This window comes from Hyaloscypha bicolor (genome assembly GCF_002865645.1).
Source record: "Hyaloscypha bicolor E unplaced genomic scaffold K444scaffold_52, whole genome shotgun sequence".
NCBI classification, from domain to species: Eukaryota; Fungi; Ascomycota; class Leotiomycetes; order Helotiales; family Hyaloscyphaceae; genus Hyaloscypha; species Hyaloscypha bicolor.
In genome coordinates, this window is record NW_020194554.1 from 923,457 (window position 1) to 937,276 (window position 13,820).

Consider the following 13,820-nt stretch of genomic DNA (forward strand, 5'->3'; position numbering starts at 1 on the left):
ATATAAATCTAAAACTAGAATTCTAATTATTATATAATCTTATATATATTTTATTAAAAAGAAAATTTAAAGTTTTTCGGAAATATTTTAATATTAATTTAAAAAAGAAATAGATTTATTATTTTATTAGTCTAATTAATATTCTAATTATATTTATTCTAAAAAAGAAAATAGCTTATATTTATATATTAATTACTAGAATCTAAATAGAATTACTATTAAGAACTAAATATTATTATTACTTATTAGTAAAATAAGAAATAGGCTTTATAAAATTAAAATATATATAAAATTAGATTCAAAAAATATTTATTATTAATTATAAATCCGGGAAAGTAATAAATAAAAAATAATATTTTAAATATTATATTATATTTTTTAGACTTTCTAATATTTTAATAATATTTCAGATATATATTAATTATATACTAGTAAGCCTTATAAATATTATTTAAATAATCTATTTAAATAATATTTTAATTTATTTAAAAAATCCAGAATAATATATATTCGAATAATTATAATAATATTAGCTTTTTATAAACTTAATAAAATACGAGTTTAATATAAAAAAATAGAATTCCTGATATTTATAATTAGTTTAAATAATATAGAAATAAAAACTAGCCGGGTTATAGTTATTAAGAAATAGTTAGCCTCGAAAAATAATATTCGAGAAATTTAAGTATTTCTGAATTTTATTAACTTATATTAAAGATTTATTTATAGATATTTTAGGATAATAAAAGAATTAACTAATTTATTAAAAACTAATAGAAAACTATAATATTATTTTAGCTAAATAAATAAGGCAAATAAGGCTTTTAAGAAACTAAAAATTATTTTTATAATAGTACTAATTTTTTATTATTTTAGTCTAGCTTTAAAAATTTATATAAAAATAAATATTTTAGGATTTATAATTATAAATATAATTTCCTAGTATTTTAATAAAGAAATAAAAATCAGGTAATATTTTATTATTTTCTATTTAGTAATATTATTTAATATATATTTAATATATTATTATTATTAAAATACTTTATAATTAAAAGAAAACTAAATAATTAATAAATAAAATAAATAAAATAAATAAAATAAATAAACTAAATAAAATAAATAAAATAAATAAAATAAATAAAATAAATAAAATAAATAAAATAAATAAAATAAATAAAATAAATAAAATAAATAAAATAAAAATAAAATAAATAAAATAAATAAAATAAATAAAATAAATAAAATAAATAAAATAAATAAAATAAATAAAATAAATAAAATAAATAAAATAAATAAAAAAACTAGTTATTTTTAATTTTATTTTAGAATACTAATTAGAATATAGTAATTCTATTAATAGGCTATTAAAAAAAGCCAGATTTTATGATTTATATTTTATAATAAGTTATAAAATATAAAATAGAAAGTTTTATAAATAATAATAATAAAATATTATATTATTCCCATAATACTATAATATAAAACCTAGAAAAAAGAAAATAAGTATTTTTTAATTAGTAAAATATTAAGAAATTCTAAAAAAGAAATCTATTTTAATAATAAAATAATACTAGAAATATTATTATTTAAGCTTATTATTAATATAGCTAATTATAAATAATATATATTATAAATTCTAATTATATAAATAACTAAATCTAAAATAATATATAAGAAAAATAGAAAAATATAATTTAAACTATTATTATAGTACTAAAGGCTTAATTTATTAATATAATACTAGTAATATAAATAGTTCTTAAAAAAAATTATTAGAACTATTAAGATTTAAGAATTTAATATATTTAGATTATTAAAATATTAAAATACTATTTATATATTAAATAAGCTAGCTTTTAAAAAAGAATTATTATAAGCTAATTATAATAATTTTATAAATAAGTATTTTAGTATTAGTAAAATACTAGAACTTTTTTAGAAAAAGTATTTCTAATAAAATATTAAAAAAAATAAGAAACTATAATAGAATTTATTTTATATATTAATAAACTAAAATAGTTTTTTTAATTATATAATATATTTAGTTTATTTCTTATTTTTTTAAAGCTATAATAAGAAATTATTATAAATTTTATTATAGAACTATTTCTTTTTAGATTTTATAATAAAATATATAATTTTATATTTTATTATTATTAATAAATATATAAAAATAATATAATATATTTTAATTATTAAAGAAATTTTAGCTTTTAAGCTAATAAAGCTATTTATATATTATATTATTAAAGACTTTAATATATTTATAAATATAATTTCTAATAAAAAATCCGTTTTAATTAATAAATTCTAATTAAATTTTTATTTTTATTTAAAAATTTGATAATAACTAAATATAATATTTTATTTATAAACTAATAAATAAATAGAAAATCTAAACTAAATTTTATAATAATATTTGAAATATTATATTAGTTACTAGTAAAATAACTAAATAATAAAGCTTATTTTTATAGAATTTATATATAATAACTTTATATATTTAATAATAGAAATATTTTTATTTTATATATTATATAAATTCTATTTTAATATTAAACTATATATTAAGAATAATATTTCGGAAAAAGAAATATTAGTAATATAGGAAAAAGTATAAAGAATTTAAATAAAATAAGAAATATTAGAGAAATAATAATAAGAAATAATAAATATATAAAAAATATATTAATAAGAAATTTAAAATATATAATAAAGTTATATTTTATATATAAAGTTAATAAATAGATATTTTAGTCTTTTTAAAATTATAGAAATATATAAATAAATATATTACTTGAAATTATTATTATATTAGATCTATAATATTTTTTATATTTCTTTTTTAGAACTATAATACTTATAAGCTAGTATTATAATAGAACTAGAACCGGTTAAAATTAAAAATAAAAAAGAATTCGGGATAAAATCTATTATAGCCTATAAAAATAATAAAAAGAAGAAAAAAGATCTTATTTATTAAAAGAGTTATTTACTAGTAAATAATATATAGAAACTATTAAATAATTTAGAGAATATAATTCAAGAATTATAAGAATATTTAGAAAAAAAATATTATAATATTATTAGCTAAATAAAAATATAAAAAATAAATATTTTTATTAGAAAACTATTAAAAAATCATATATTTATTTTTAGAAAAATTATATAAAAATTATTAAAAATTATTAAAAACTTTAAAAACTTTAATTTTTATATCTTATAAATATTTTACTTTTATAAATATTTTTTATTATTTTTATTATTATTTTTATTAGAATTCTTTTAAGAAATAAATAATAAATTAGCCTAGGAAACTATTAGCTATTAATAGGAAATAAAAAGAAAATAAGTTTACTTAATACTAAAAAATATTAATTATATTTTTAAGAGTACTTTATATTTATATTAAGCTAATAAGAATTATTTAACTTATTTCTTGAATTATTAGAGAAATTTATTAGCCTTAAATAATAGTTTTAATATAAGAAATACATATAGTTTAGTATAAAAGAATAATAATAATAGCTTTCTTTTTTTCGAATAAAAATTAGATAAGATATTTATATATATTTATAATTTAGAAAAGGTAATTTAATTATATTATATATATTTAAAGAATTTTAAATAATATTAGAATAAGAAATAAAAAAGGAAATTATAATTTATAGAATTATATTTCTTATTCTTAAAATAATAATAATTATATATTAAGTAATTATTATTTTTAATATAAATAAAATCGAGAAACTTAGTAATATTTTTAGAATATTAAATATAATAAAAGCAAATTAAGGCTATAAAAGTATTAGCCAAATAAGTAATAATAGGCTAATAAATATTAAAAAAAGAATTTATTTTAATAAATAAAGAAATTAAAAAGGAAATTAAAAAAAAGTTTAAAAGAAGCTTAAAGAAAGCTTAAAGAAGTTTAAAGAAAACTTAAAAAAGGCTTAGAAAAGAAAAATAAGAAATAAGAAAAAGCTAAATATAATATTATAATTAAAGAAAAAGAAAATTAGTTAATATAAAAAAGAGGCCTTTTTATAATACTTCTTTTTCTAAATAGTAATTATAAATTTGGAATTAGCTTTATATTAGAAATATTTAAAAATTCTAAAAAAGAAATTTATAAATAAATTAAAAAATTAAAAAAACTTTTCTAAGCTTTTAGATTTGTAAAATAATAATTTATTTATAAATAAAGGCTAAGTTAAGATTTATAAACTCTATATTTAATAATATATATTATATTTATATTACTTTTATAAAAGAAAATTATTAAAAATAATTTATAAATTAATTAGATAGAATTAATAAACTATATCCTTAATTTTATTATTTAATATAATAATAAAGTAATTATAAAAAGTCTTTAGAAAAAGCTAATAGCTAGAAAAGTTTTAGAGAGATATTTATAAAGCTATTTATAGTTTTTTTTAGGCTTTTTAGAAATTAGAGCTTAGAAAAAGAAGCAATATAATAAATATATATAATAATATATAAATAGATATTAGATATTATAAATCTAGTTTTCTATTTTAAATAAAGCTTATAATTAGAATTATATAAATTAAATAAAATTATATTTTCTAATTAAATAAAAAGCTTTATATATTTAGCTAAATATTAGGAAATATATAAAGAAATATTAATTAGTCTTTTACTAAAATTAGGTCTTAGAATTAGTTATATTTATAAATATTATTCTATAGTTTACTTATTTTAATTATTTATATATTACTTTACTATTATATATTTTGTAATATAATATATTAGAAACTAGAAATTATTAATTTAAAACTTATTATTTCTATTATATTAATAAGTTTTTTATAAAATAATTAATTTATAACTATTATTTCTTTTATAATAAATAATTCTTTAAAATTATTAGTTTTTAAATTAATAATATTTTATTTATTAAAACTAATAATTTTATAAAAATAAAATAATTAAAGCTTTAAAAAGCTAAGGTTTTAATTAAAAAAATATAAATATCTTATTTTTAATTATAATTTCAAGTTTAATAAAAGTATTTTTTATATAAGAATATTAGTATAAAAATCTTTAAATTATTTTTATAGAAAATACTATTACTATAAATAATAAAGATATTATTTATTAAAATCTTTTTATTTAAAACTAATATATTATCTAATATATTAAAAAAAATTATATTAATTTATTAACTAAAAGCTTTATATAATTTATTAATTATTATTTAAATTATTAAATTTTCGAAAACTAATATAAAAGTATTTAATAAATTAAAAATATTATTAAAAAACTATAATTTATAAAACTAGTAAAAAAACTTTTATATTTAATTATTTTTATAAATTTTTTATTTATAATAATAAATCTTTTTTTAAAAAAACTAAATATATTTTAGTTCTAATAAATAAAATTAAATATACTAATATTATTTATTAGTTCTTTATTAAATATAAAAGAATTACTAGAAATATTTTAGTTTTAGAATTCTATAATATAATTTATAGTTTTAATATAAGTATTTTAATTAAATCTATAATTAATAAAATATTAGAAACGAAACTATTATTAATAATTTATATAAATTTAAAGTTATTATATAAATATCTTATTAAATTAGGTATTATTTAAAAGAAATACCTAATAATTAATCTAATATATTTTTATTAAATATATAAATAATAAGAGATTATAAAAGTAAAATAAATTAAAAAGAATTATATTTTATTAATTATATAATAAAATTAAAACTATTAAATATTCTTAAATATTTAATTAATATAAATATAAATAAAACAGAAAATAAATATATAAAATAAAAGAATATTATAGAAAAGAAAGTTATATTGAAAGATTATAATCTTTAATATATAACTAAAATCTTAAAAATAATATAAATATATAAAGTATTTAAAAAATCTAATATTAGAAAAAATTAGAGAATTAATATATAATTAAAGAAAAATATTAATTTTTATATTTTTTAAAGAAATTTTAATATTAATATAATTATAGAATTCGAAATATAAAATATAAGTAATAAAATATAATTATATAATTTTATATTTTATAAATAACTTAACTAATAAACTAATAATAATTAAATAATAAAATAATAATAAAAAGATTAATTAATTTATAAAAAAGAAAATTATTATTCTAGAATTATAAAAAAGGCTAGTATTTTTATATAATTCTTTTAAATTATATAATTAAATTTCTGAAATTATTAAAATAATATAATTTTTATAAAATATAATTTATTATATTATATTACTTTTTTATAGCTTATTATAAAGGCTTTATATTTTAACAAACTGCCTTATATTAAAAGAAATTCTTTTTAATTATAATTATAAAAAGGGCTCGAATAATTAAAATATTATTTATTATAAATTTTATAACTCTATTTATTTAATATAATTTTTAATAAACTTAATTATTAATTAATATATATTTTAAATAAATTTTTTTTATTAAAATTACTAGTTTTAAGATTTTAATAATTAAATAACTAATAATTAAATTAATTTTATATATATTAAATAATATTTAATATTAAATTTAAAGTTTATAAATTACTAATATTAATAATATAATTTAAAAAAGACTTCTATTAATTAGTTTTATTAATATATTTATATAATAATATAATATTTTTAAAATATTAATTTTTTAAAAATATAATTAATATTTAAATTATAAAATTTATTTTTAAATTTTTAAGTTTTAAAATCGATTTTTTATTTAAAAGAATTATATTATATTAAATAAAAGAGTTTTTTATAAAATAAAATTTAGTATTAATTTTTTTTAATTAAAATTAGATTTATATATATTTATATATTTAATAATAAAAATTATAATTTTTTATTAATAATATTATATTTATTATAAAATTATATAAATATTTTATATATTAGAATAATAGTTAATAATTAACTTTATATAAAAAAGCTTAATTTTAATTTTAATTCTTTTTAGTTTTTAATTCAAATTTCTTCTTTTAATAAAACTTTTTAATATAAAATTAGAATTTTATAACTAATATATTATTTTATATAAAAAATAATAATACTAATTTTTAAATATATATAAAATAAAATTAAATTAAAAGTATTTATATATATAAAAATATTAAGTTTTAAAATAAAGAATTTAAGATTTTTTAAATTTTTAAATAAAAGCTATATTTAATATATAAAGAAATATTTTAGCTTCTTTTCTTTTTAAATATAAAAGAATTATATTATTATTATTAATAATAATTATTATTTAATATTATAGGTTTAGCTAAGATATTATAATAAAGTAATATTATAATAATAATAAAAAGCTTATATTAAGCTAAAGGCTATTTACTAGATTTAAAATATTAGCTATATATTAAATTATATATAATAGTATTATATAACTAGTATTATATAATATAAAATTAGAATATATATTAATTAGAAACCTTAATTATTAGCTTTATATTATATACTAGAATTACTTTTATTTACTAGAAAATTAAAATGAAATAATTTATCTAGAAATAAAAGCCTTATTTTATAGAGCTTATAAACTAACTTTATTTAAAATATATTTATATTCTATATAATATTAAGTTATTTTTATATAATATAAATACTATTATATAACTAGTTCTTATTTATATAGAAATACTAAAACTTATACCTAAACTTATATAAGAGTATTAAAGCTTAAAAATATATAGAATTTTTTTATAATAAACGAATACATATATTCTATTTTCCTATTTATACTTGTTTTTTATTCTTTATATTAGGCCCGTTAATTTATTTTAAATATATCTTACCCGAACTATAAATAATACGAAAAAATATAATAAAACCTTTCTTTCTTTTTAAATACTTCTACTATTCTAAATATAAGTCTTTCTGGCTAATTATAAATTATTCTTTAGATTAATCTAACTTTCGAGCCATAATATATTTTATATATTATATATAAAGATATAATTCTTATTATAGGTAAAAGAGCCAGCCGGTTTTAAAGAAAAAACGAATATAGTAATTTATATAGGTATAATAGGTAGTAGAAAAGGCCTTATAGGTATAAATACAGGAAAAGAAGAGAAAGTAAAGGTAATTAGATATATGAGAGTAGTAGATATAAGGGGCATTTATAAAAGGCTAGAATATAATATAAAAGGAGATTAAGAGCTAGTAAAAGGGAGAAAAGTATTACGAGGGCTCCTATTAGTAGTGAGTAGACTATACGGACCTGTAGGAAAGTTCTACGGATATAGGAAAGAGCTTATAAGGGGAGAAAAGGGGAGATATAGGCCGGGAAAAGAGCTAGAAGGGCCTAACGGACAAGGAAGGGAGTTCTACGGGCTTGCAGGATGGCTAGGGAGGGTTTCCTGGTAAGAATAAGGCTTGGGAGGATTTATAGGAGGAAAGAGAGAGCTTTGCAGGCGAAAATACGGATAATAAGGGGCTTGCGGGGGCAAGTAAGGCTTGGAAGGGCCTATAAGAGATCCAAAAGAGCCCGTAAAAGTAATACTGCTCCTCTTATAATTAAAAAAAGCCTCTTACAGACTTCGGCCAGTTCTTTATATATAATATATACCGGGAACGAAATAAGAAAGCGAACCGGGTCCGGAAAGCAAAGTAAAAGAGAGCTATTTCTCCTTGCCCAAAAGCTATAAACGAGTAATTAAAATACGCGATCCAAGCTCTAGCTCCTACTAGCGAGTATAGGCTTGGCTTGAACTTTGTAACCCGGCTTATAACTATAGAGGATTATATAATCTCAGTCGAATCTGGACCTCTCCAAAGTCCACTTCCGTCTTTGGACCTGAGCAGTCGCTGCCTTAACCTGAGCTAAGCCCTGAGCCAAGCTCTGTGCCCTGAGCACACTTGAAAGTCAGCTGGATCACGCTCAGGGGGATCCTTTCTAGCTCCCTCGAGAGTCGGTTATAGTTTCTATATTATTTATATATAGAATTTTACAGATCCTGCTGCCTGCAGCATAGCCACCTCTCTAAGCCTATTAAGATATCGTGACGGTGGCCATTCTCGGTCCCCTGTCGGAGCCGATTTGGGTCCCCTTTTTAACCGAAGGAGCCTCGCTTAATGCCCCTATAACCTCTCCTCAACTCCCCCCAAACAACCCAACTCGTATACGAGAGTATACGACTTCAATTTTCTAAGAGCTTTATCAACTTTTACATACTTATTTAGAAAGGTACTAGCTTCTCTTCGATCAATACACCGTCGCCGAGATGAGTCTGCCTGTGTACACGTTAACGAAGCACGCCTGCTCTTGTTAAGCTGCGGGGGCGTGCCGATGTGGCCTGATCCTGCACAGTACCTTGTTAAACAGAAGCACCAGGGCATTGTATTCCTCATAAAATTATAGCATGCAGAAGGAGCTGAGAGCCCAGGCGTGGACGGACGTTGGATCTCGTAGCACCGTTTTTGGTTAGTCACTGTTTGCTAACTACAACGAGATCCAGGTAGCAGCGACGCTATATCGAGCAGGATTCATTAAGAAGTTTGGGAGATTCATGCGGATCCTAGCAAGGCAGAATTGCACCAATGTTGTACTAACGAAGGATCAGCTGGGTGAGGGAGAGACATGCAGCGGCGATGCCGCGTCAGGTGGCTTTAGGGGATTCATGCAGATCCTAGCAAGGCAGACATCACCGATACTCAAACGGTACTGGCGAAAGGAGTAAAGGATCAGCAGGGGGTTCATTCAGAGGCACTATAGAGATTCATGCATCTGTGATACGGCACAGAGGGGTCAAAGAACAGGCTCGTTTGCGTGGATACGACACTTGTCCGATCCCGGGAGGGTAACGTAAGGCAGAATCATCTCGGCGCAGCCAGCAGATTCATGCACTACAGGTGAGTACGACCGACACAGGACAGGCCTGTAGCGGTGCTCAGGCGGTTTTGTCACGCCGTATGAGAGATACTACGGTAAAGGGTATGTCACAGCTTTAACATTTAACGTAGGTAGAGACAGACGAGGGAAACGAGCTTTTATGGCAGGGATATCAGGAGATTGGGCCGAATAGCAGTTTATGTAGCGCACGGCAAGGCAGAACAATCTTAGCAGAAAAGTTGCATTAATAAGGAGCGTCATTCTTAAGCAGCATAGCTCTCAATGCCCAGCTATACCAATAGCATACGCGGCCCAGCCAATACGCCCCTAAGCATTGACAGCTGAACCCCCTATAAGGCAGACTCGGGTAATTGAGGCAAGTCATGATGCTAGGAGGTCGTTGCTCCGCTGTAGGGGCTGTCGACCTTTCCTTGACGCACTCGCTGCTGCAAGAAGTTCACTGTACAATCTCAGACGACAACATAACTTCTTTCACAGCATTTTCGATTTTAGGAGAAGGCGGACAATATTCAAGAGGGATCCCAGGCCAGACGCGCTTGTGTGAAGTGCTGCTCTCCGGAGCTCCAGGGCCAACAACAGCATCATTTGAGCCGGTGCCGCCAAAGATGCGATCCATGACATACTTGGGCCCGTCCTGCATGCTCATTATGAGAAGAGAAGTTGACAAAGTTTTGGATGAAGGAATACTGAAGGACGTCTGCAGCGACGTCTGATACAAGTCTAATCCTTAGCAAACTCTAACTGGTCTATTTTCCGCAGTGTTGATAATAGAGCAGTTAGGTTTGCTCTTGTAGGGCGACGAACCTCCTTAAGTTTCATGCTACAAGACTCTCTCGCTGGCCTCAACAACTTCTCAGCCTCTTTTAATCGGCCCTGACTTTTATATATGAGGGCCAGGTTAGCCATACTTGTTAATGTGCTAGGATGGTCGGCACCTAGTTTAGTCTTGTAAGTCTCCACCACCAGTATCTCTAGCTTTTCAGCATCCTCCCACTTGCTCTGGTTGGTATATATAGTTGCTAGTTCATCCATGCTCCCTAGGGTGATAGGATGGCTGACACCAAGTTTGTTCTTGTATATCTGAGTCAGCTGTACGCTTAGTTTCTCAGCCTCCTCCCACCGTTCCTGCTTCGCGTACATTAATTCTAGTTGGCCCATACTTGAAATCAGTTCAGGGTGGTCAGCCTCGAGCTTAGCCCTTCGAATTTCCATCACCTGTAACTCCAGCTTCTCAGAATCTTCCAATCGATGCTGACTCCAGAGTATCGATGCCAGAGTAGCCATAGTTTCCAGCGTGTTAGGATGGTCGGCCCCAAGCCTAAGCGTACAGGTCTCTATCACCTGCCTAAGTAGCTTCTCAGATTCTTCCCACAGGTGTTGGCTCCAATATGAGATGGCTAAGTTGACCATGCTTGCCAATGTGGAGGGATGATCGAGCCCGAGCGTGGTCTTCCGGATCTCTGCGACCTGCGTCAAGACAGTTTCAGCTTCTTTGATCCGGCCTTGAATAAAATATACACCCCCAAGTATGTCTTTAGATAGTACCGTGAGAGCATGACTACCGCCAAAAACGATTGTCAAATCATCAGTTTCTTGCGTTAATTGTACCTCCGCCTGGTCAATTCTTTCCTGATCAAAGTAGAGGTACGCAAAATCTGACCGAGGGAAATGGCCAAAACCTCTCAGCTCAGACACAGAAGAAGATGGAAATTCGCTCCGTCTCTGACACAGAACGGAGGCTATATCTTTAACTCTTTGGATTTTCTGGTTGTTTCGAAGTAGGATTTCCCTAGTCTTGGCTTCGTCCCTCTTAACACCGAAACCAATATAGTAGCAGAGAGCTGCCTGAATCGCTATTGGCGCGGATTGAGAATAGTGATCTAGAAGGCATTGAGCAATATAGGACCGAACTCGATAGTCAGTGATATAGAAATCAAATATCGATCCTTCAATCTATGTAACGTTAGAAATTCATGATGGCATCCGCTGGATTAGGGAAATTCGTACCTTGAAGTCACTACTTTGTAGACTATATTCAGAAGTTGTGGTGATGACTTCTTGGTAGAGTGGCCTTCTTTCTTCTGGTCAGCTTGGTAATTCTCTGGAAGGCCGAGCTTACCTTTGTGGATCCATCTTTTCCAGGAACATCCGCAGACTCATCTGCCGTTCGTTGGAGATATGACTTAAGCTCGAGTCGAAGAATTCTTGTAGGGCCATATTTTGGTCTTGTCTCAAGCCTGTGTCGCATGATAAGAGATAGCTGGCATACGTTTTGAGCTTTCCCTTCATGATGCGCAGAGTGTCTTCTGCCGGTCTGGGAAGTTCAATGTCTACTACCTCTAGATTTGGTAGCAGTAGTAACCCTCCAGATATACGGGGCTCAAACAAAAGCCAGAGACATAGCATGCCGAAACAAAACATATCAGCTTTTACAGCCTCTGATAGAGTCCACTTATCCTGACGACCGTCATTTTCTGGCGCGTTCCATGGCTCCGATCTTGCCAGTAGGAGGTATTGGTTTCGGTCGATGTAGCGGCTGGAGTACCCAAAGTCTATGACCTTTGCGTTAAATCTTCCTGTCATTCCTTTAAAGACGAGAACATTCTCCGGCTTAATATCACCATGCACAATCTCTTGCAGTGCCATTTGATTAGCACAAGCTGCATTGAAAACTGTAGTCTCACTTACTGTTACAGTGCATGTCTTCGATCGCTCTTCCGATGTCCAAGCAAAGATCGAGTCGCTCGACGACTGTCATGTCTCTTCCCCCATGCATTGCAAAGTGATGTAAGTCTCCAAAATGCGATTTTTGGAAAACCAAGACGGGCCACGGCTTATCATCATCGGCAGAAACATCCCAGGAAATCCCACGCAGCTGGGCGATACTTGCATGGCTACGGATAAACACTTGACTTGACACAATGACCTCGTTTATGAGATTGCGGAAGACCTGGTCCTCGGTCATGCCTCGCTTGTGGTGGACTTTGAAGGCAAAGCTCGTGTCCACGTTTACGAGTGACTCGTGGATTGTGGAAGTTCCACCAATGCCTATAGCTTCCTGCCCTAGATCCTTGACAATTGGGAGGAATTCAATCTGCAGCGCCTGAGCTATGGCGAGAAAGGATAAGAAATTGAACTTGTCAGGCTCAGCTTCTGTTTCATGCACCTGTGCGCTTGAAGTCGATCGCCAATGCGACCAATAAGAAGTTGGATACCACTCGGACATGGTTGTGGATGGTAAATTCAATTCCAATAATTGTTAACTCTTAGAAGCTTTCTCTAGAAACCGAGAACGATCAATTTGGTGAAAATTGCTAAGATATAGAATGAGTTACGGCAAGCGCCGGTCAGGTAACAAAAATTCGAGGCCTGAACCTGAAAATGCAATATTGGGCAGCCATGCAGATGTTACGCGTAGCGGATATAAGCACTAAAGTTGTGTCAACCGATGTCAGGATTGGCGTCAAGTGCTGAGTGTATATATTAGCAAGCAAACCCTTATTTTATTAAGCGAACTAGTCAGCTTATATTATAAAAAGAAATAAACGATAAAGGTATTATAGTGCGATTTTCGGGGACGCTTGGCTGGGGGTCACGTGCGCTCGCATGTGCCATTCACGTGACTTACCCCTATGTACATAGGCTTCTCCTCCCTCTTTCTCTCTTCTTTACTTACTTACGAACCGGTTTAGTTCTCGAGTTGTTATTATATACTTTTGTCCTCCGCAGTCCTTCTATAGTATTTAAAACTTTTAATCAGTAAAAAGAGGTTACGAGCCCACCACCGTAGGTCTGTGCGTTCAGGCTCCATTTCAGGCTCTCCCACCACTAATTTAATAAATTACACTTTACGATGGCTACTACCCCTCCCCTCGACTTTGAGTATAATAAAGGCGATGAAATCCCTACAAAGCACAAGGAAGCAATACGCCAGATATACT

The 13,820-nt window shown here is 25.2% G+C and overlaps 2 protein-coding genes across 2 annotated transcripts in view; one reads left to right on the plus strand and one right to left on the minus strand.

Annotated features, from left to right (window-relative positions):
- Nucleotides 1-10,095: 10,095 nt before the first annotated feature.
- Nucleotides 10,096-10,754, plus strand: K444DRAFT_330922 (uncharacterized protein). Its single transcript, XM_024871960.1, has one exon. It carries the CDS (start codon nucleotides 10,242-10,244, stop codon nucleotides 10,590-10,592), a length of 351 nt encoding a protein of 116 aa, XP_024740167.1. The 5' UTR covers nucleotides 10,096-10,241; the 3' UTR covers nucleotides 10,593-10,754.
- The window catches only part of K444DRAFT_523166 (kinase-like protein), a gene marked incomplete at both ends in the record, with an annotated part of 46,648 nt that continues 43,427 nt past the window's right edge, over nucleotides 10,600-13,820 (minus strand). The window contains 5 exons of the mRNA XM_024874264.1: nucleotides 10,600-10,854; nucleotides 11,359-11,832; nucleotides 11,887-11,953; nucleotides 11,999-12,512; nucleotides 12,568-13,096. Coding sequence (XP_024740168.1) covers nucleotides 10,600-10,854; nucleotides 11,359-11,832; nucleotides 11,887-11,953; nucleotides 11,999-12,512; nucleotides 12,568-13,096 — 1,839 coding nt within the window. The remainder of the gene's footprint in view (nucleotides 10,855-11,358; nucleotides 11,833-11,886; nucleotides 11,954-11,998; nucleotides 12,513-12,567; nucleotides 13,097-13,820) is intronic.